The sequence below is a fragment of the Camelus dromedarius genome, chromosome 1 (assembly GCF_036321535.1).
Source record: "Camelus dromedarius isolate mCamDro1 chromosome 1, mCamDro1.pat, whole genome shotgun sequence".
NCBI lineage: Eukaryota > Metazoa > Chordata > Mammalia > Artiodactyla > Camelidae > Camelus > Camelus dromedarius.
The window spans coordinates 73,697,773-73,719,941 of record NC_087436.1 but is presented as its reverse complement, the minus strand read 5'-3'; the positions used below and the strand labels follow the sequence as shown (position 1 = coordinate 73,719,941).

At 41.6% G+C, this 22,169-nt stretch overlaps 1 protein-coding gene across 2 annotated transcripts; it reads left to right on the top strand.

The window, feature by feature from the left end:
- Positions 1-1,543: 1,543 nt before the first annotated feature.
- Positions 1,544-21,690, top strand: NAAA (N-acylethanolamine acid amidase). 2 transcript variants are annotated; one of them, XM_031470884.2, is made up of 11 exons: positions 1,544-1,816; positions 2,451-2,615; positions 5,269-5,395; positions 8,725-8,815; positions 9,468-9,547; positions 15,132-15,304; positions 15,449-15,511; positions 16,291-16,357; positions 17,353-17,381; positions 20,491-20,600; positions 21,623-21,690. In XM_031470884.2, exons 1-10 carry the CDS (start codon positions 1,614-1,616, stop codon positions 20,564-20,566), a joined length of 1,074 nt encoding a protein of 357 aa, XP_031326744.1. In that variant the 5' UTR covers positions 1,544-1,613; the 3' UTR covers positions 20,567-20,600; positions 21,623-21,690. The 2 variants fall into 2 exon arrangements, with proteins under 2 accessions (XP_031326744.1, XP_010981308.2); XM_010983006.3 differs by having other exon boundaries at positions 1,549-1,816; positions 9,471-9,547.
- The last annotated feature ends 479 nt before the right edge of the window (positions 21,691-22,169 follow it).

Here is a 22,169-nt window from a genome sequence, read left to right as displayed (position 1 = left end):
GAACTTTGAGTGGCTTAGCTGGGGCTAGAGGATCCACTCCCCAGACGGCTTATTCATATGGCTGTTAGCAAGAAGCCTCAGTTCCTCTCTGCCCCTTGGTAGAAAGTCTCAGTTCCTCGAATCAGCATATAGCATCCCTGAAATCCACATAGCACAGAAGCAGCAGAAAAGAGAGAGCTCATAGTCTTGAAATTCCAAATCTCCCTTGAAATCTTCATTTCACACTGTCCTATAGCGTATGTATAACCTTTTAACAGTAGATGAATAGATTACATGAAATTATATTTAGCTAAGCTTGTGTATAACACCGATTTTTACCACTGTAGATTTGCTCATTCAATACACTTTATCATGGTTGTTTTTAAAATCCCTTATTTGTTTTTAATTTTAATCTTTTTAATATCATTCTTAAAGTGAGGGAAGTCACTTTTTTTTTTTAATGGAAGCGCATCTCTCTGAACCCAGCTGATCTCTCCCCTTGGTGATTCTCTCAATCCACCTGTGCCTTAATCGGGCAATTGCTGTTACTCAGGCTTTGCAAATGAGCTAATTAAGATCTGGGTCTTGACTTAAATTTTATAGAGCGACCAGGAAGAAATGGGAACCTTAAAATTGTAGCCCATTTTACGTAGCCCATTAAAATGGGGGAAAAGTCAAAGGTAGTGATGGCGTATTCTAGTTGGGGAGAGGGGGTACTTTTAAAAAATGAACTTTCCAAGTTTCCTCCACACTATTTTACCCACAAACGACCGTGTTAATCATTAAAGAACGTCCCAGTCTTACTAAGTCTGGTGATTTTCCTAATACTTAATACGTTTTGTCTCCCAAGTTGGGATCCCCAAAAGGTGAGGATGCTTCAGCTTAATGATTGTGAAGGTGGAGCTTGGATTCTGATAGCCTGGCTTTGAGGCTAGCGCAGTGCTCACCAGCCCTGTGACTTCGGGCAAATTACATAACATTCCCCATCAGGAAAACAGGGATGAGTTAGTAGAACCTATCTTTTAGCTTGTTTTGATGGTTCTGTGAGACAGAGTGGGCAAAAACCTCTGGCACGTAAAATTCACTACCTTTTTAGCTTAAAAAAAAAAAACTGAAAAGAAGAGGGAGTGTTGAACTGAAAAAGCTCTCCTTTCCCTTGTAAAATTCAGAAGAATTTAAATAAGAGCAAATGGGAGTGTAGGGGGTTGGGGGAGTGGGATGGGGGTGGAGCGTCCCTTTCTACCACGGTAGGACTGGCCAGGCTTCCTCTTCGCGGCTGAAAATCATTTTCTCCAGGCCACAGTTTACACTCTCTAGACCCACGTGGGTGAATGGGGTGGGGAGTGGGAGTGAGAAGCGGTGGACGCATTTAGCATTTAGCGCCTCCTTAGGACTCAGAGCCAGGCCGGACTCGAGACTGCTGCCGGGGAGGGGTGAATGGGAGCACTGGTGGAGGAGGAAGGAAGCGCAGATGCTTGACAGGGGAGGTGCCCGGTCTCGTCATGCCGGGTCCCGGGTGACTAGGCGGACCCAGCCGCACGCGGGCTCCGCCTACAGCCCGCCTGGCTTCGCCAGGGCTCCTCCTTCTCCTCCTCCAGCGCTTCCCCCAGGAGCCGGCAGTGGCTGCAGGAGTTATGAGAAGCGCGGGTCCGAGTGCACGCCCGGCGCTGGCGCTGCTGCTGCTGCTGGCCGGGGCCGGGGCTTCCGCCGCCGCCTCGCCCCAAGCCCCGCCGCTCTTCAACGTGAGCCTGGACATGGCCCCGGAGCTGCGCTGGCTGCCGGTGCTGCAGCACTTCGACCCGGACTTCTTGCGTGCCGCGATGGCGCACATCGTCGGGTGAGCGCAGGCGAGGGGGTGCTGCAGGGACACTGGCGGCGGGGTTCGGAGTGCGGGAAAGCCCAGTGTGCTTCAAACTGAGACTCGTGACTTCTCCCTTCCCTCTGCGACTGCCTTGCCCTTCGCAAGGGCCGCCTCGACCCCCGGCGTCTGGAGTGTGCAGGCGAGGTGGGAACCAGAACTTGCAGGTGCTACTGCTCTAGGCAACGTCGGGGCTGGGGATGAACCGACGCAGCTGGCTTGACTTTCAGGTTCGGTGTCACCAGTGGCACGCCCGTCCACCAGCCATTCTGGATCAGGGTAGGACATGGGTTGTAGCCCCAGCTGCTCAGCTACCGAGTGGGGGACGCAGCCTACGCGCTCCCAGCAGGCCTCACGGCCCCGAAACCCACCCCTTTGGACCACTCTCCGTCCCCCTACTTCCCTCTCTCCGAGTGTTCTTTTCTCTCCTGGACGCTGGCGTTTGGGATGATGCCGGAGAGGCCTGGGCTGTCAGCTCTCTGGGAAAAGGAGGCAACTAACAGTCACCCCCAAGGATGAGAAATTTAGGCACCCCCCCCCTCCAAATACAGACACGCTCGCACCCCTCCAAACTCTGAGCAGATCAGACATCCTCGTGGTTTTTTGTTTCTAGGGATAATGTCCCCAAGTGGGTCCTCGAATTGATCCGAAAGACAGTCAGGATGCTGGAACTCTTCCTGCCGAAACCCTTCATAGGCGAGATCCGCGGCATGTGCGATGCCCTGAACTTCCAGCTGGCGGACTGCATCCTCCTCAACCTAGTCTATGAGTCCACCGCGTGAGTGCCCCGTGCTTGCGCGGATTAATTTGAGACTTGGCAGGGATTCCTGCTACATCTGAGTGGGAGGAGACGTGTTTTCAGTGTGACAAAAACGGGGTGGTGACCGGGCTCCCCAGAAACCTCCAGTGCTTCCTCTGCTTGTCTAGATATATCCGAGCAGAAGATTATGAGCTTCGAGAAGGAAAGCAGCTTCTCTGACCTCAACACTGAACTTCCTCTGTGTGAAGTCCCCTTTTCTCCCTCCACCAATCTGGGTAGCATCCCACTTTCTAAACGCTGCCCAACATGTACTTTTCTAGGAAGTTTTGAGAACTGATCCCACTCTTGGCTGGACCCTCGAGTTAAACCAATGGCCCTCCAGCCCTCTAATGCAGGGGGTAGTCTCAGCACTCATTTGACCCCCCTGCTTTTATCACCCCCCCTCCCCGTGTTCCTCACGGCTAGCGATCAGGAGTCGTTTTTCCGAGTCTGTTGCCTCCAGGGCTGGGGTCACAGGCAACACTGTTCTGGCTGATAGGGCCAGACTGTATTTAGTACGCGGGGTGGCATGAACTGTGGCGCACCCAGGTGAAAGCAATACGCACTGTGTGGCTGATCCCAGGCCAAGTGCAGGGGGGGCCTCAAGTCTGTTGGCTTGGTAGCAGGTCCTGGAATGAAGAGATTTGACTTGGTTTCAGTCTGAAGGAATTACTGTTTTGCCACCAGACCAGTCTCATCTAGTTAACACCTTGTAGATACCTATGGCTTCTGGCTGCCAAAAGATGGTATAAATTTATTTTTCTTTGGATAATGAAGCTTTACTGCCTCCTGGCATCTTCCCAGAACACTTAGGCAAAGAAAGTTAAGAAGCACTGTTGCTGCCTTCCTTTTCAGGAAAATGTTTTAAGACACAAATAAGACACACATGTGTTAAAGTGCTTTTCAAATGACCTCAGTTAATTTTGCCATTCCTCATCTCCTACCACCATCTTGTTTCCTCTTCTGACATGTGCCTTTCTCAATGGAAAAAAATCAACATTTTCATTTACACCTTCTTTTGTTAGTCACTGTATTCAACTGACTAAAGCAAAAATTCTAGTAAAAACATTCTAACTTTGGGGTGTGATACTAAGATGTATATTGAATTGCCTGCTAAGAAAAAGCACCCTCAGACTCCACTAGCATTAACAAAGGAAATGTTTTGTCTTTATTGCTGGTATAAGGCTTTTTGAATCTGATTAAAACTAGCTACCCTTTATTGAGTCTACTGGGTATGAGGTACTGGAGATGGTATTACCTTTTGTGATGTGGAAACCAAACCTCAAAGGGGACAACTTGCTGAAAGTTAGGTGCATGGTGAGTTGTCAGAGCTGCTGCTAAAAGCACATGTCCCCCGTGCACTGCAGTGCCTCTCCCAAAGCGGAGCCTGGTTCCCCATTTATCCCCTGTGCTTGTTGGCTACCTCACACCAAAACTTTTGGGCATAACACAGAAGAATTGCTGTCTTGCTGATTTTGAAAAATCACCTTTGCAAGAGAGTCTACCAACTTCATTTTTATTTATTTATTTATTTATTTTTTTGTGGAGGTGGGGTTGGTAATTAGATTTATTCATTTATTTTTTCTTAACAGAGGTACTGGGGATTAAGCCCAGGACCTGGTGCATGCTAAGCATGTGCTCTGCCACTGAGCTATACCCTTCCCCCGAGCTTTAGCTACTTCCAGTGTTTGATCAGTTCCCTTCTTGACAAGAACTCTTTGAAGATCATGGAAAAAATTGGAAAAAAATTAAAACCTGATCAAGTTTCCATTTTTAAACACACACAAAAAATTAAGTAACATTTATTTTCTCTTAATTATAAAAGTAATATGTAATCATTATAGAAAATTAGTAAGTACAGAAAAGTATAAAGAAAATTAAGCACAGTCCTGTTACTCAGAAATGACCATCCATCCTTCACGATATTTCCTCTGTGTGTGTGTATGTGTACATATTTTTCCCCTGTCCCTGAATTGAACATGATTTATTTAAATATTTTTTTCACCAAGCATTACATAGTCTCAGAGAATATGCACATTTAAACATCTTAACAAACTTCTTGTTTCCCTTAAAATGCATCTCTCTGGCTAGGAGTTCTTAAAATGTCCATTTCTCTTAATAGCTCTGGGCAGGGAGCTCAAGGGGGGACAGGAAAAGTGCCAAGACGCTAAATAGTTCACCTTTTTCCCAAGGAGACAAGATGAAGCAGTTTGTGGAACAGAATGGTTTGGTGCCATTGTACTTGTTCTGAGAAATTCAGGGCAGAGAGGGTTGGACTTGAGCCAGCTTTGAAGGGTGTGTTAAAGAGACTACAAACTGCCAAGCAGAGGAATGAACGAAGTTCAGTGGTCTAGGTGAGCCCAGAATGGGTCCGTTTCAGATTTAGATTTAAGATGAAATTCTCTTCCAGTATGTTTTCAATGTCACGTGTACAGAGGGCAAAAGTCCAGTAACACTGGATGAACACTATTGAGTTGTGTACAGTTGTCTTTTTCATCTTGAATTGTGCATGTGTGTTCATTATAAGGAAGAAAAACTGTTTTACTCTGAGGACTTATTTTAAAAATGAAAAACTCATGTCCTTTTTCTTGTTTTTCTTATTCATTCACATTGGATTTTTCCCTTTCCCCAGATTCTGCACCAGTATTGTGGCTCAAGACTCCAGAGGCCACATTTACCATGGCCGGAATCTGGATTATGCTTTTGGAAATCTCTTACGCAACTTGACAATGGATGTGCAGTTCTTAAAGAATGGGCAGGTATAGTCTGTACAGTGTAAGATTCAAGAAATCAGAGAAACTTGCTAACTCAAGTTAGCTGTCACTTGGATCGTCTGCAGCTGAAGTGTATTAATTTAAGATACAAAAAATATCAAACTCCTGGAAAAACAAAACCACAAGAGAGGTTTACATAAGTATGCTTATAGAAAGAAGAGTCATTTATTATTATTGAGTATCTGCTTACAGAGAGGTCAACCAGTTTTCCGTAGGGAAATCTCGGGGAATGGGGGGTATGATCAATTGTCCACTTATAATGGTAAGTCAGCTCTTTCCTCTGCTTTCCTGTGTCAGGTCTCTTCTAGAATAAGGAGTGGCTGGGTAAAGTAATGGCTAGGAACACTCAGTTTTGGGATCTAATTGGGTTTGAATCCTGCTACTGTCACTTCCTTTGTGAACTTGGGGTATTACTTAAACTCATTTTTCAGACCAGCTCAGAGAGGTTAATAATTACTTTATGGAGATAGTTATAGAGGTTACATGAAGTAATCTATGCAAAGCATGTGATCAATGCTTGATAAATAGTGGCCAGATCATAAGTGGTCCTTCACTCTAAAAGTATGATTGACACATACCACTGTCTTATTTTGATCTTTAAAAACAATTTTACTCAGATCATTTCATCTTCATCATAGTTTCTTTAAAAGTACAATCTACTGTTTACTACTGGCACATTTCTGTGTAAGTATCTCGAGGACAGCATTGATCTATGTTCACTGAGTACACAATGAATGTCATTGCCATGAGACAGAACAGAGCATGCAAAAGTCAGGCTTTGGCTTTGGGGGACACTGTTGAAGGATAGGACTTTATTTCGTTTGTTCTTTGCATTTAGGGGTTGAGTCACAAATATTAGAAACTCATTTACTAAGTACTCATTTAGTTACCTGCTTTTACAGACAAAAACTGTTTCTTATTAAACACTCATACAGTGCAAAAATATTTAAGGTGAAAATTTCTCCTTTCCCGGTTTCATTCCTTTATTTCACCCACTATTACCAATTTGATTTGTTAGCCAAAGATTTACTTCTAAAATGGTTTTAAGTGGCAGCAATGACATACTAAGCAAAATAAATTCTGAAAGGAAATGATTAAAATGTTAGTAATTATTACTGAATGAGGGGACAGCAATTATTTTCATTTACTGCTTTAGGCCTTTCTCCATTATTCTATAGGGAGCAGAAATTCTTAAAAATCGACAAAAGGATTAAATGCAATAAAAATAAATAATTTCAGCTATTCCCTCCAGATTCACCATCACCCAGAGTTGTTGCTCTGTTTGTTTCTGTTTACCCTGAGGCTCCCATGGGGAATAACCTATTGGTGTGGCTTTTCTCAGTGCTCACATTACTATTTTCAAATTCAGTAGTTTACACTTGGGTATCGTCTTTCTGCTGAGGGCTCCTAGCCAATAAATTGTTTTGCTAAATTGAAAACCCAATGATTAAGCTCTTATACTTGTCTAGTGTTCATAATTCTGAAGGCATTTTCAGATACAGGACCCCCTTTGATCTTCACGTCAGCCCTGTGAGGCAGGCTCCAGTCAACATCTCCATCCTCATTTTCTGGATGAAAGCACCGGGCCTTACAGAGACGAGCTTGCTCCAAATCACCTGGGGAAATGTGGCAGAGGTGGGACCAAACCCAGGTCTTTAGCCTCCGAGGAGCTTTCTCCCCAAATCCCAGCCTTAGGCTGTAAATTAGAGTCTCCTGCTGCAACTAAGGGTTTGTTTATATTAAATGACCTGGCACAGACACCTGGAAAGCATAGATATTTAGAAATAAAGACAGTTTTTCAAAGCTATAAGATACAATATCTTACAAATTCTATCTTCTAATTTATGATTATGTAATATAAAATATCTTAGAAACTACAACGTGATTTTGATTTTTCGTAACTTTAATTTGCTGAGCTCTTCAAGAGTGACACTAATGTGCGGGTCAGTGCACCATGCAAATGAAGTGACCAAAATGATTACTTTTTCTCCCCTGGAGTTACATTTTGTGAAGGCTTTAGTAGCGAGGCACTTACTCCCATTTTACTGCTGTGAATGGAAATGAGGAGGATTCGGGGAAGGCCCTCAATGAGTCTAGAGGAAGAGGTCGTTTGTAAAATTAAGGCCACTGCATTTTTCCCTTGTAATTTAGCCACTTTATTTTACAACCAGACAAGGTAGAAATAAACAAGTGAAAAGGTACTGACTTAAAATTCAATTTTCTAGGAAAAAACTAACCTAGGTCCATTCATTTCTCAAAATATAAAATAGTTCATCTTTATTGAACAGTATAAGCTGGACACTTATCTAAGTACCTCTTTGAAAAATGACATCTGTTATCTGAAATAATTGATAGTGTTTGATTTTTCTCCTCTGGGGTATATAGTGGTGTCTTACAATGATAGGAGCTCATTTCTTTAAGTGGGAGTGAAAAAAGAAAAAGAAAAAAATAAAGAAGGAAAAAGCCAAAAAAAAAGAAAAAAAAATTTTAAATTTAAAAAACAAAAAAAAAGTGGGAGTGATCTCAGTAACTCATGGAATAATCGTAAGGATTAAATGAAAGATGTATGTAAAGGAATTTTTTCCTATTTAAAATTTAAATGTGATTATTACTGATAAAGTCTCACTTGTTTCCCCTTCACAGAGTTTGTAAGATGCATGATATTTATCTCTTATAATTGAGTCAACACAAGGTTTTTAATTGGAGTCCATTTGCTACTTCCAGCGTGAAGCCTCTTAACTTTTTTGTGCATGGACCCCTTTGATAAAGGTTATTGATCCCTTCTCAAAATAATGTTTTATAAATACATAAAATGCATGAGATCACAAAGAAAGCCAGTTATGTTGAAATATACATATCCTTTTAATATTATACTTTTTCTTAACACATTAGCTGGTAAACTTTAGCAATGAGTCTAATGACTACCATAAATTCAGAGTAGTAATAAGTATGAATGCTATTTCAAGATGTGTGTGTACATCATGTCTAAAGCCATTAGGTCTGAAAATCCCAGCGGTTTCTCCTGGTGACTGAACCCCAGGCAGTGCAGTAACTCCACGCGTCCTTGCGTGCACTCATTTCAGTTAGAGGTTAGTGAAAATAAAGATGTACCTTTTTTCTCATCCAAAGTCACAGATCCACAGACTTCTATCCTTGGCCCCCCAAAGTTAAATCTTCTAGAAGGCTATTTCAAAGTTCTCATTCTAGTGGGTTGGAACGTAGAAGAAAAATCCATGAAATTGTGGGGCAAAACAGGTGATTTCAGTGTGCCTTTGGCTGGAGTGCTTAGATGAGGCCTTATCTCTTGATTTCAGGTTGCGTTCACAGGAACCACCTTCGTTGGCTATGTAGGATTATGGACTGGTCAGAGTCCACACAAGTTTACAGTTTCTGGCAACGAACGAGGTAATCAAAACAAACTCCCAAGCATTTTTAGCCATGTCCCTGTTCGATTTTATCCAAGTGCTTCATTCACTCACCCAACAGAAGTTATAGAACACCTACCTCACTACATGCCTCCGTCCTCGTGGGGGAAGATGGGCAGTGGGCAGGTAAGTGATGAAGATGATTTCAGGTAGTGATAGGTGCTGCCAAGAAAGTAAAACCAGAAGATGTGATAGAGAACGAAGGAGGGGGTGGAGCTGGTATTACAGGTATGGGGCCCTGCCTAGGGCCTGACTCACATGATCCAGGAGCCAGGTCTGCAGAAGCTGGGGGAAGACCATTCCTACTTCTCTTGATAGCTACCTAGTTTTATTTTGTGTGAAGTAATAAATAGAATAATTTCCTTTAACATAATTACCATTGTTTCCGGGTAAAGGTTGTATGATTGTGTACACACACACACACACACACACACACACACACAGGTTTATATATTGCCATGAAATTTGCACTTCATCGTTGAAAACTAGATGCCAGTAAAATCATTCTTCGCCCACCAACCTGTCTCCCCCATCAGCTTGTATGATGGGAAAGAAACAAGACTTAAGGAACTTAGAAAGTGGCTCTGGGGCAGCAATTTGAGTCTGTACCTATTGTTCCTTCCTCATCTCGGCAGATAAAGGCTGGTGGTGGGAGAACGTGATCGCTGCCCTGTTTCAGAGACACTCCCTGATCAGCTGGCTTATCCGCACTGTGAGTATATTTGCTGTCGAGCTCGCCTCACCCTGGTGTCATCTCCCAAACCGTGTTCATGTTGTGATGCTCGGTGTCATTTAACAGTGTTATTTTCAATGTAAGAAGCTCCTGATAAAAATAAGCAAATAAAGGTTTGCAAAATGCATATCACCTCTCTTAATAAGGATCAAAGAAAAAGCAGGACACTAGTTCAAGTGGTAAGAACAGATTTTTATCAGTAGGATAATATTGCAATAGGGAAAAATGTCCAGTGTGAACGGAACTCAAACTTCAATTTGTACAGAGGGGACTGGGTGTTTTAAAGGGACAGTGAGGGGAGCACAGTAGAGTCAGAAGTGGAAAAGTGGAAAGGAGGGTTTGTCCATATGAAGAAAGTCAGTCTCCTGCCCTCCAGCAGAGACTGCTGGGACACATATCTCCAGGTATGGGCTGAATTCTTTGGGAAGCCTTGAGTTTTTTCCGGCAGACACTATAAGGCAGGTAGGGTCATCTTAGGGATGCGGCCTTGAGCTCTTAGAAGCTATGATAGTCTTTGTCCAAGTCTTTACATGTTACGATTAAGGCATAGTTGAGAAGAGGGCTCTGAGTAGCCTGGCTTGAATTTGGCCAAGGAGAGGATTTTTGTCATAGGCTGGAGTTTTCTTATCTCAATAGCTGATTGTTAAAGTAAGATAAAGACAAACATATACCACTTACATGTGGAATCTAAAATATAGTACAAATAAACTTATTTACAAAACAGAAACAGATTCACAGACATAGGAAACAAACTTACTGTTACCAAAGGGGAAGGGGGGAGGGATAAATTCAGAGTTTGGGATTAGCAGATACAAATAAATATATATATAATAGGTAAATAACAATGTCCTACCATATAGCACAGCATACTATATTCAATACCTTGTAATAAAACATGATGAAAAAGAATATGAATAAGAAATACATAACTGAGTCACTTCATTGTACACCAGGAACTAACACTATAATTCAGTGATACTTAAGAAAAAAAGAGGTAAAAATAAATTAAAAAAAAACAAAAAAATTGCTGATTGAGATAAGAGATAGTATGCTTTTCTATATAGATGTGCCCTTCTTTTAGAATCTCCAGTTGCAAAATCTTAATCTCATTTTGCAAGTATCTGCATTAGCAAAACAAATGCATTAGAAGGTAGCTCTACACATAACAAAAGGAACACCTGCTATCCATGCCCGTTAGCACAGTTCCAGGCCACATATAAATTGTAATCTGACCATAGAAAGCAGGAGCACATCTCTGGTACAGGAATCTGGCCCTGCCCAGCTTTGGCCTTTTGGGCCATCCCTTGTCCTGCTCTAAATGATGAGGCCCCTCTGGACTTGGAGTTCTCCTAACCTTTTTACTTGAATGGTCCCTAAAGATGTTGACAAACTATGCATCCTTCACAAAATTTTTTTTAATTGAAGTATAATCAGTTTGCAATGTTGTGTCAATTTCTGGTGTATAGCATAATGCTTCAGTCATACACATACATATATTCATTTTCATATTCCTTTTCATTAGTGGTTACTACAAGATATTGAATATAATTCCCTGTACTATACAGAAGAAATTGTTGTTTATCTATTTTATATATACTACTTAATATCTGCAAATCTCGAGCTCCCAATTTGTCCCTTCCCTCCCCTCTTCCCCCTGGTAACCATAAGTTTGTTTTCTATGTCTATGAGTCTGTTTCTACTTTGTAGATAAGATCATTTGTGGCTTTTTAAAAAATCTTAGATTCCACATATGAGTGATATCATATGGTATTTCTCTTTCTAGCTTACTTCACTTAGGATAACGTTCTTCAGATCCATTCATGTTGCTGCAAACGGTATTATTTTATTCTTTTTTATGGCTGAGTAGTATTCCATTATATAAGTATACCACAGCTTCTTTATCCAATCATCTATTGATGGACATTTAGGTTGTTTCCATGTCTTGGCTATTGTATATAGTGCTGCTGTGAACATTGAAGTGCATGTATCTTTTCAAATTAGAGTCTCCTCTGGATATATGCCCAGGAATGGGATTACTGAATCATATGGTAAATCTATTTTTAACTTTTTGAGGAATCTCCATACTGTTTTCCATAATGACCACATCAAACTGCATTCCCACCATCAGTGTAGGAGGGTTCCCTTTTCTCCACAGCCTCTCCAGCATTTACTGTTTGTGGACTTTTGAATGATGGCCATTCTGACTGGTGTGAGGTGATACCTCACTGTAGTTTTGATTTGCATTTCTCTGATAATTTGTGATATTGAGCATTTGTTCACGTGCCTATTGGCCATTTGTATGTCTGCATTGGAGAATTGCTTGTTTAAGTCTTATGCCCATTTTTGGATTGGGTCTTCACACATTTTTAAGATGATTTCTAAAATGTTTCATCATAAGATTAAAAACCTGCAAAAAATCCAGTGTATTGTAATATGTTGACATTTAAAAATAAAACTATAATTTAAATCTATCCAGTGGAATCTAAACATGAAAATGATTTTTTTAAAGGAGAATGACATGAATAAGACTGAGAAGTTTCATATATTTAGCTATTAGCATGTGATTGTCAATTTTCTATTGGAAAAAAGATAAATTCAGCCAAGAAAATGCATTTGGCAGGTTGTGCAGAGATTTCTCAAGAGGACACCTAAATGAAATATTGCAATTGTTTTTTAGGTTAAACTATCAATTAAAAAAAAGTTGAAGTATAGTTGCTGGACAGCATTATATAAGTTACAGTTGTACAATATAATGAGTCACAATTTTTAAAGGTTATACTCCATTTAGTTATTAAATATTGATTATATTCCCATGTTGTACAGTATATCCTTATAGCTTATTTTATTTATTTTTTAATTAAAGTATAGTTGATTTGCAATGTTGTTAGTTTATAGTGTACAGCATAGTGATTCACTATACATATGTATATCTCATATTCTTTTTCATTATAGGTTATTAAAAGTTACTGAATATAGTTTCCTTTGTTATACAGTAGGACCTTGTTGTTACATAGTAATTTGTATCTGCTAATCCCAGACTCCCAATTCTCCCACCCCCCTTTCCTCTTTGGTAACCATAGGTTTGTTTTCTATGTCTGTAAGTCTCTTTCTGTTTTGTAACTTTGTTTTTGTCATTTTTTTAGATTCCTCATTTAAGTGATATCACTTATTTGTCCTTCTCTGTCTGACTTAGTATGGTAATCTTTAAGTCATTCCATGTTGCTGCAAATGGCATTATTTCATTTTTATGGCTGAGTAGTATTCCACTGTGTGTGTGTGTGTGTGTGTGTACATACATACATACTTACCACGTCTTCTTTATCCATTCATCTGTTGGTAGACATTTAGATTGCTTCTAAGTCTTGGCTGTTGTAAATAATGCTGCCTTGTAGCTTACTTTATACCTAATACTTTGCACCTCTTACTCTCCTACCCTTCTATTGCCCCTCCCCCTTGCCTTTTCCCAAAATGATTTTAAAAAAAATTTAGATATAATTTATACAATGAAATGTGAGATATTAAGGATTTAGTTCAATGTGTTTTGACAATTGTACACACTCATTTATCCATCCATGTAACCACCAACAAAACAAGATACAGAGCATTTCCACATTTCCATGGAATCTCCCTAGTGCTCCTTTCTAGTCAATTTCCAGCCTCCTCTGACACCCAGCCTCCCTACCAGGAACCACTCTTTGACTTCTGTCACTACAGAAAGTTTTGTCTATTCTAGAATTCATATAAATGAAATCATAGTACATGGACGCTTTTTCTTTCACTCAGTGCAGTGTTTTTCAGATTCATCCAGTTGTTTGTATCACTTGCTCATTCCTTTTCGTTACTAAAGAAGATTGAATTATATGAATATGCCACAATTTATTCATTTTCCTGTTGGTAGACATTGGATTGTCTCCAGTTTGGAGCTGTTATGAATAAAACTTCTGTAGAAATTCTTTTACAAGTCTTTTTGTAAACATGTATCCATTTCAGTTGGGTAAGTATTTAAGAGAGAATTGCTGGGTCATAGGTAGATGTATATTTAATTTCAGTAACGCCATACAACTCACATACAATACAGTTCATCTATTTAAAGGATACAGCTCACTGGTTTTTAGTATATTCACAGAATTGTACACCCATCACTACAATCAGTTTTAGAACATTTTCATTCCCCTAAAGAGAAACCCTGTATCCATTAGCAGTCAATGCCCCTTTCCTCTGATCCCTGAGACAGATGAGGTACCTGTCTTGCCCTGAGTCTGCCACTTGGGTGAATGAAATCAGTCACCACTGCCTTTGGTATTTCTTACCAATGTTCATTTGCTTTGTTCTCGATAGAATTCTGTTAGAGGCAATGAATTCTTTGATGATAGTTGGGGGATGCTATAGGGAATATAATTCATAAAAAAAGTTTCATCACTCCTGTTGCCTCACTTACAATTTTGCTGAGTTCACAACAAACCAACTGAAGTCTAAACACCCCATCCTAACAGCAGTATGTGTAAGGTGAGGAAAAGTCCACAAAGTTTGCGGTGGTTAATAGTGTGTGGTGTTGAAATGGTACCTTTGCAGACACCGGTCTTTTAAATCATTCTTTTGTCTGACCCTCTCCCCACCCCCACCCTGGACATTGAGTCTTGGCAGTATTCAGCCATCCTGCTCACCCATCCTGTACTTTCAAAAAGTGGTAGAAGAGCGATGGTGAAGGTGCAGGTGGGACAGGCCCTCTACCCAGGACGTTCTTGAGCAGATCAGCCTGAGGAAGGTGACACGTGGAAGCTGAGGATTTGGAAAATGATGCTCTTAACTATCCCTGCTGCAGACCAGTGGAAGTGTTCACGAAGCCCAGCTAAGCTCGCTGCTCTCCTGTAGCATGCTGTCTTTCATCTCCAACCCTTTGCCGATCTGTTCTACCAAGCTGCAGCTCCCTCCCCCACCCCCACCCCACCCCACCGCTTTCACTGGTCTAACTTCTGTTTGTCTCTCTGACCTCAGCTCATGCGACTCCTCCCTGGGGATGCCTCCTCAATGGCCTGGTGAGGATGGGTTCGCCTGCTGCACTTCCCACAGCAGCTCCTTCCCCTGTGTTGACACTCATTACACTGTGTCACCATTAGCTGTTGACTCTACTTCCATCCCTGGAAGTTTGGAGAGAATCAGGACTGGATCCATCATATTCATGGCTCTGTCCCCACACCAGCACAGTGTCTAGCACATTGTTGGCATTCAAGAAATACCTGCTGAAAGAACAAATGAACAGAGAAAATGGGGAGTCCTTTGCGAGGGTGACCTGCCTCGAAAGCGTGCGGCCCGTGTTTGGTGAGCCGGGCCTAGAACTTGTCAAAGTTCTCTTCTTTTGTGAGAAAAGTCCTGCTGCTTTTGACTTTCCGTTGAGGCTTCCTCCATCTCAGCAGCCCTGATGATAAGAGGATGAGGTCAGAGCAGTTCAAGGCTGTAGCCATGACTTAATATAGCAGAATGTGCTTTGGGCCATCTGTCCATCAGTTGGTGTGGGTAACTGCCATGTACGATGGTGCTAATGCAGGTCTGTCTTTTTGTTCAGACCCTGAGTGAATCAGAAAACTTTGAAGCAGCTGTTTACAAACTGGCCAAGACTCCCCTCATTGCTGATGTTTACTACATTGTTGGTGGCACGACCCCCAAGGAGGGAGTAGTCATAACAAGGAACAGAGGTGGCCCAGCAGACATTTGGCCTCTAGATCCTTTAAATGGAGCGTAAGTAGACCAGTAGGCTCTGGTCATTTCGTTTCGGTAACTTTTTTTTTTAATTGGTGAAATTAGAGGCATTTTAAATTTTTATACTTTTTCTTTATGTCTCAAATGACCTTGAATAAGACAGGAGGATGTGTTCTGTTGCAGGTGGTTCCTAGTGGAGACAAATTATGACCACTGGAAGCCAGTGCCTAAAGGAGACGACCGGAGGTAGGCTCTGAACACTTTCTGGTTTGCAGTGTTTTCTTGTGGTCGGGAGAATGTGCCCCTCCTGCTGCAGGGACTGGAGAGGACTACAGGTGCTGTCCCCTCCCAGAAAATATACCTGGGCCCCCTGGCCAGTGCCTTAGTGAGGATGGAAGAGTGTAGTGTGTGGTGGAGAGCATGGCAGGGAGCTTCTTGGCAGCTGGTCGGTGTTGGGAGGATGAGGTTGGTTCTGGCCTCAGGGTCAGGAGCCACTAGCTTCCACCACTAGCTCTGCTGATGACTCATGGGGTGGCCGCTTGGGTCTCTCACCCACCTGTAAAAGGAAAGGCTAGAACTAGATTTGTGGTTTTCTATGTAGAGTTTTTTTAGAAAGAAAACATTTCCCATACTTATATAAATAAACAAACCAGTTGGGGGCTTTAATTTCCTTTCTAATTTTGAAAATCCTATCATTATAAGTCAGTGTGTCTCCAAAGAGCAAGTACTTTTATCTTTTTCCTTGGCTTTACTGACCCATGTGTTTGGTAACAACTCTTCAGTTCACAGCAAACATTTTCATCATCCTGGATTCCTTGAGCAGATGGGGCCACTGGGCCAGGCTGTTGAATTAACTCCACAGTGGAGGTCTGGGACTAGGCAGGAAACATGCATGGGGGCCAGAATCTGTTTGGGGAAGAGGGAGACAATGAGGCTAGGCATTGCATGGAGCCTCCCAAAATGAGAGCCGACGGGATTTAGGGTTTCTTGATGCACCAGGTGACCTCTGACCATTGTCCTTGCAGAACACCTGCCATCAAAGCCCTTAATGCCACGGGCCAGGCAAACCTCAGCCTGGAGGCGCTCTTCCAGGTAACTTGTGTCACCACGTCTAGCTTTTACCCAGGATGTTGGGTGTCTTTGTCAATAGTGATTTAAAAAAAAAAATTCTCTGAAATCAGATGTGGTAGATAAAAATGTTAAAGTTTTACCTGGTTGAAAACATGTAAAAGAAAAGCCCAACGACCTTTTCTGAGCTTGTCACTGTGTGGGTTAAAGTGTCCATCTTCACCTGGGTGTTTCTGCATATTAAAAAAAAATGGTTTCATTGGAACATATGTTTATTTATTTAAAAGAAAAAAGAGAAAAGATTCAAAAGTCTGTAACTCTGTCACCCCAAGATACACCAAAATGTTAAGTGGTTATTTTCTTCCTATAGATACTCTGCATGGATTTCTCCTACCTTTCAATAGTTTTTTATTTATTATTATTATTATTATTATTTTATTAAGGTATAATTGATATACAAGTTTCAGGTGTACAACATAGTGATTCACAGTTTTTAAAGATTATATTCCATTTATAGTTATTATAAAATATTGGCTCCATTCCCTGTGTTGTAAATATATCCTTGCAGCTTATTTATTTTATACATAGTAGTTTGTACCTCTTAGTCCTCTACCCCTATCTTGCCTCTCCCCGATTCTCTCTCCCCACTGGTAACCATTAGTTTTTTCTCTGTATTTCTGAGTCTCTTTCTCTTTTGTTATATTCACTAGTTCATTTTATTTGTTAGATTTCATATATAAGTAATATCATTACAGTATTTGTCTTTCTCTGTCTGACTTACTTCACTTAGTGTATGGCACTCCAAGTCCATCCGTGTTGTTGCAAATGGCACAATTTTGTTTTTTATGGCTGAGTAATATTGCATTGTGTGTATATATTTTCTTTATCCATTCATCTGTTGATGGACACTTAGGTTACTTCCATATCTTGACAACTGTAAATAATGCTGTTGTGAACAGTGGGGTGTGTGTATCTTTTTGAATTTTTAATAGTCTTTTGATACAATTTTTCCTATGCAGGTTTTGTCAGTGTTTCCGGTTTATAACAAGTAAGTGACATGTTAAGCACATCTGTTCATACATCACCCCAGCACAGTAGACTTTCCCACACACTCCAGCTCAGCAGGGATCTGATGCGCCCACAGAGCAGGCTTTCTAGGTGCTGTGGCTACAGCAGTGACAAAACAAAGTCTCTTCTCTCCTGGAACTAGTGTTCTACTGGCAGGGAGTGGGAAGGAGGCAGGGAGGGGCAGATAGACAAATGTATCCTGAGTCAGGTGGGAAGTACATGGAGAAAAACAAAGGTAAGGAGGACAGAGTGATGGAGAAGGAGGAGGGCATGGCGTGTTCATCCTAAATCCTGCTGCTAATTAGGAGACTGCCTTCTCAGGTTGTGGGTGCCTTAACTGCGCTGTTAGAACTAAACTTTAGGCTTTCCTTTATCTTCCCAGGGAGTTTTCTGCTACCTCTGTGCCCATTTCGCAGATGGTTCAGTACCTAAGTTAATGGTTCTCTTTTAGCCTGTGCTTTTGATAGTAGCATTCTGGGAGCAATGGCTTCCCGGGTCCATAAGCTGGGATTTCTCCCTCTACATTTCTGAGGTGAACCACGGGGCTGTGGCTACCACTGCCACAGGAAGCTTAGTTACAGCCACCCCTAAACCTGTGCAGGAGGCCCTGAGGGTCCCCGTCACCATCACAGCGAGGCTGAATAGGCCAACAGCCCCCTCTTCACGTCCCGTCCCCCTCGAGGTGTTGCCTGAGTGCCTCATCTTCCCCCAAGACCAGCTCATTAGGAACCTTCTTTTACTTAGTGAGGTAGGGCTAAAATAAAAGAGGAAGCAAGTCAAGACAGTCTTATATCCTTCTTTTTCTCCAATAAATCCCCAAACCCAGCATTTCCTACTTTCTCATCAGCCTCACTCCTTTCTCCAAAGACAAGAGTATCAAAGTGGTATTCTTCAAGAAATAGCCTCACACAGATGAAACTTGTAAAGTCACTTCTAGTCTCAAATACCCAACTGATTTTTTTTTTCTTTGAAATGATCCTCTTTTACTCAAATATAAAATAGCAGTTTTCCTGACGGTCTCTAGACTAACTTTTGTATATGGGTGCTTGAAGATTCCTCAGGTACAACGACATTTTCAAAACTGGTGTTACCCTTTGCACTTTGCACCATAATAGGAGTACATCCCTTTGAAATTTTTTTCTGTAAGTAGGTCGTGATTTTTTAAAAAAAGTTATTGCTAAAAGATTAATTCCATAAACCATATTCTAACAGCACAATACAGGGAACAAATTAGTCAGAGTTTTCCTACTGTAACAAATGAGCTGCGTGGGCTGCAGATGGTACCCAGTGGTGTGCTAGGGAACTAGCTTTTTGAGGGCAGAGAGAGCAAGAACAAGACTCCTGATTTGTAGCATCTATGGATGTCCAAGGTTAAATGCTCCCACCTGGCCTATTTCAAGCTTACAGGTGGCTCATAAACTTCCTACATTTTAATCATTGACTCTCACCAGCCTGTAGGATTCAGTCCCAGCCCACCATTGAGCCCTGCCAGTAGGGCACAATTTTGCCCTTTTAATAGTCATTTAAAAAATAGGAGCTAAAAACCTATTTTGTGTTCTTTCAGGTTTTAAAATAGTTCTATAAATGATGAATATATCTTTTAAATATGAGTAGTATAATCAAATAGTTATTTGTTTTAATAAAGCTTTTTCCATGCTGTGAACAGCCCTTACAATTTCACCAGTCATTAGTTTTTCCTCTGTTAAAACTCTGGATAAACACATTTGTACGTTCCCACCCCACCCACCCTAACCCTGCTTTTGGATTGCTTTCCTTGGCTGAATTCCCAGAAGTAGGATTACTGAGTTAAAGGCTGTGAGTGTTTAAGTAACATCTGACATGTTTTGTTGAAATAGAATTGTTAAAAATTATGAACAGTTTACCAAGTAGCATTTTTCCCTATTGTATAATTGAAAACTCAAGAGGAAATGCATTGAAATGGTAATCACCACATGAGCCTGAATTAACACTGATCCCTGACTCTCAGGCCCTTTAGGCTAATGATTACCATCAACTAAGCTGTTCAGTGCCTGAGGTTAGTTGAAATGTCTGCACAGAAGCAGTTAAGCTCTATGCTGCCCCCTTGTGCTGTGCTACAAAATTACACTCACCGGTAGTCGAACTCCATCCTATGCAGTGGCAATAAGCAGAGAAAATAATAAAACAGTGATGGAGAACAGAATTATGAATAAGGTAGATGAGCACGTGAGGTCCTTTTCAGGGAACCTTTGTGACCCTTGGACGAGCTCTGCACGTGCTTATAGTGCTGTCTTCAGCCTGGTGTATGATTCAGCTGTGGGGTGCCAGCGCCTATTCCTAAACAAGCCCACTCTCGATGCTTTGAGCATGCATCCCAGCTGGTGTCCAGGGCAAGAGGTAGATGAAAGAGGGAAGGGAAGGGGCCCTTGTGTGTGTGTGCACGTGCTCAAGTTATTCGGGCCTCTTGCTCTGCAGAATGTTGAATAAGTGACATTGTACTTTTCATCCTTAAATCTGGGTAGGCGGATCCCCTGTCTTGATCCCTGAGCTTTAACCTCTAAAGCTCTGGGCTTCCTTGGACTCTCCCATGATATAAGTAATAGACTCAGAGTCTGGCCCAAGTGCCCGGGACCCTGGAATTCTCAGCCTGAACAGCGCCAAAGCCACTTCCAGGGCCTGTGTGGCCCGCCTCCCTGGGTAGTGTTCTCCTGATGCTGTCGTGGGTGGACAAGGGATGCTGTTTGCTGGGGGTTGTGCGTGAAGCCTAGATGCAAAGGCTGAGGTGTCCATGCACATGCCACGTGTAGAGTACGCAGAGCAAGGCTAAAGGCCAAGGCCGGCTCTCCCTCACTGCCACAATGTGGAACGCTGAGGAGTCTGAGAATTTTAAATTTGAACTTGGCCTTACAGTGTAGTCAAAATAGGAGGAAGGAACACACTTTATGTGATTGCTTGAATTATAACTTTTCAATATTCTGACACATATGTGGGTCTCTACTTGTATTCTTGTCCTAGGTCCCAAGTTTTAGGGAAAGGCTTGGGATTTTTTTCCCTTTTTGGAATATTAGAGAAAATGATGTGCATATTCAAATTCCTCTTATTATTTTCAGCTACACAATTTATACTACGGTAATGAGTGCTGCCAACCCAGAGAAGTACATGACCAGGATCAGAAACCCGGGTTAAAAGCAGGAGAGTGAAATTCACCTGTACTGTGAAGGTTTGCTAAAGTTTATTTTGGCGGAGGGGAGGGGGCGATGGGGAGAAGTGGATGTGTGCTGGTATTTCTCCTAGAAGATAGTAGCATCCTTAACATTTATACGTACATATTTTCTGGCAGGCATCTGGTGTATAGCTGTCATTTGTGTCAGGTTAATGTCGCTGTTTCTTTGTATGAATTGTTTGTATGAAAGCTAGTCTGGTGCCCAGTGCCCTTGGCCCCTTATTAAAACCTGCCCTCCAGGCAAGCTATTACTTCTTTGCTTACACAGAGGGCAAATACCTGGTGAGACTTACGTGTCTCCAAAGTAACAGGGAGGCAGGCCTGGCTCCTTTGCAGCATCAGACAGACACTGGAGAACTGAGGACACTCACAGAATTTATTTCAGGCATCAGGGAGTCCATAGGTGAGAGGGAAGACGTGAGGATAAAAGCAGGAGTCCTTTCTGCTCTCCCTCAAATCGAACCTTCTCAGCAGCCACCTACCAACAGTTCACCTTTTCTTTTTTTAACTTTAAAAAGTTTTTAAATTTTTTATTGAAGTATAGTTGACACACAGTGTTTCAGATGTACAGCAGTGATTCAATTATACATATACATATATGTATTTTTTTACAGATTCTTTTCCATTATAGGTTATTACAAGATATTGGATATAGTTCCTTGTGCTCTGCAGTAGGTCCTTGTTGTTTATTTTATATATAGCAGTGTGTATCTGTTAATCCCAAATTCCAAATTTATCCCCCTCCCTTTCCTCTTTGGTAACCATAAGTTTGTTTTCTATGATTGTGAGTCTATTTCTGGTTTGTAAATAAGTTCATCTGTGTCATTTTTCTAGATTCCACGTAAGTGATGGCATATATTTGTCTTTCTCTGTCTGACTGACTTCACTTAGTATGATCACCTTTTCCTATTACAAGGATTTCCTGGAGTTTTTAAACCTAGAACCTGTTTGGCCATTCATTTATCGTGGGAATATTAAAAATCAGTGTTTGAATTAAGTGTATTTTTTTTCTCTTACAGATGATTTTTTAACTGAAATTTCTGAAGAGCTGCACTTAAAAAAAATAAAGTGAAAAGATTATATTTTATTATGTGATCAAAACTGCCTCCTTTCTCATTAAACTTTTCAACCTTGTAAAGTGGGAGCAGGAGGATCACGATGGAGCTTGTTTTGGTGAAGTGGGTAATAGGCGTTTTGCATTTGCTTTCCTTCATGGCTTACCTTGAACTTCTCTTAGCTTCTTCTCTCCTGGCTTGAACAACTCCAAGATCACTGGTCCCGGGGGGCAAGCCATATCCTCGGGCTTTATTCCCAGCTTCTCGCTGTTACTGGTAGCTATGTTGTCATATCTCACCTGAGAAAGATGAGCGGGTGAGACCTCTTTGTTCATTATGAAGTGCTTCTGGAAGAGTCTGCCAACCTAAACAAAATTAAAAACAGTTATTATTAAGCAAGGATGAGTGTATTTGGGAATAGCAGAGGAACTGCAATGCTGGACAAGCAAACTGTGGCAAGCTGTAGGCAAGTGTGAGGAGCAAAGGGAAGGGTGGCTTTTATTAGGCTCTG

Bases quoted from the DNA above. Each gene is read 5' to 3' on its own strand.
- NAAA (XM_031470884.2), top strand. From the start codon at position 1,614: ATGAGAAGCGCGGGTCCGAGTGCACGCCCGGCGCTGGCGCTGCTGCTG. The intron at 1,817-2,450 runs GTGAGCGCAGGC...TTTTGTTTCTAG, and splicing joins GCGATGGCGCACATCGTCGG to GGATAATGTCCCCAAGTGGG. The intron at 16,358-17,352 runs GTAACTTGTGTC...TTTCCTATGCAG, and splicing joins GCCTGGAGGCGCTCTTCCAG to GTTTTGTCAGTGTTTCCGGT.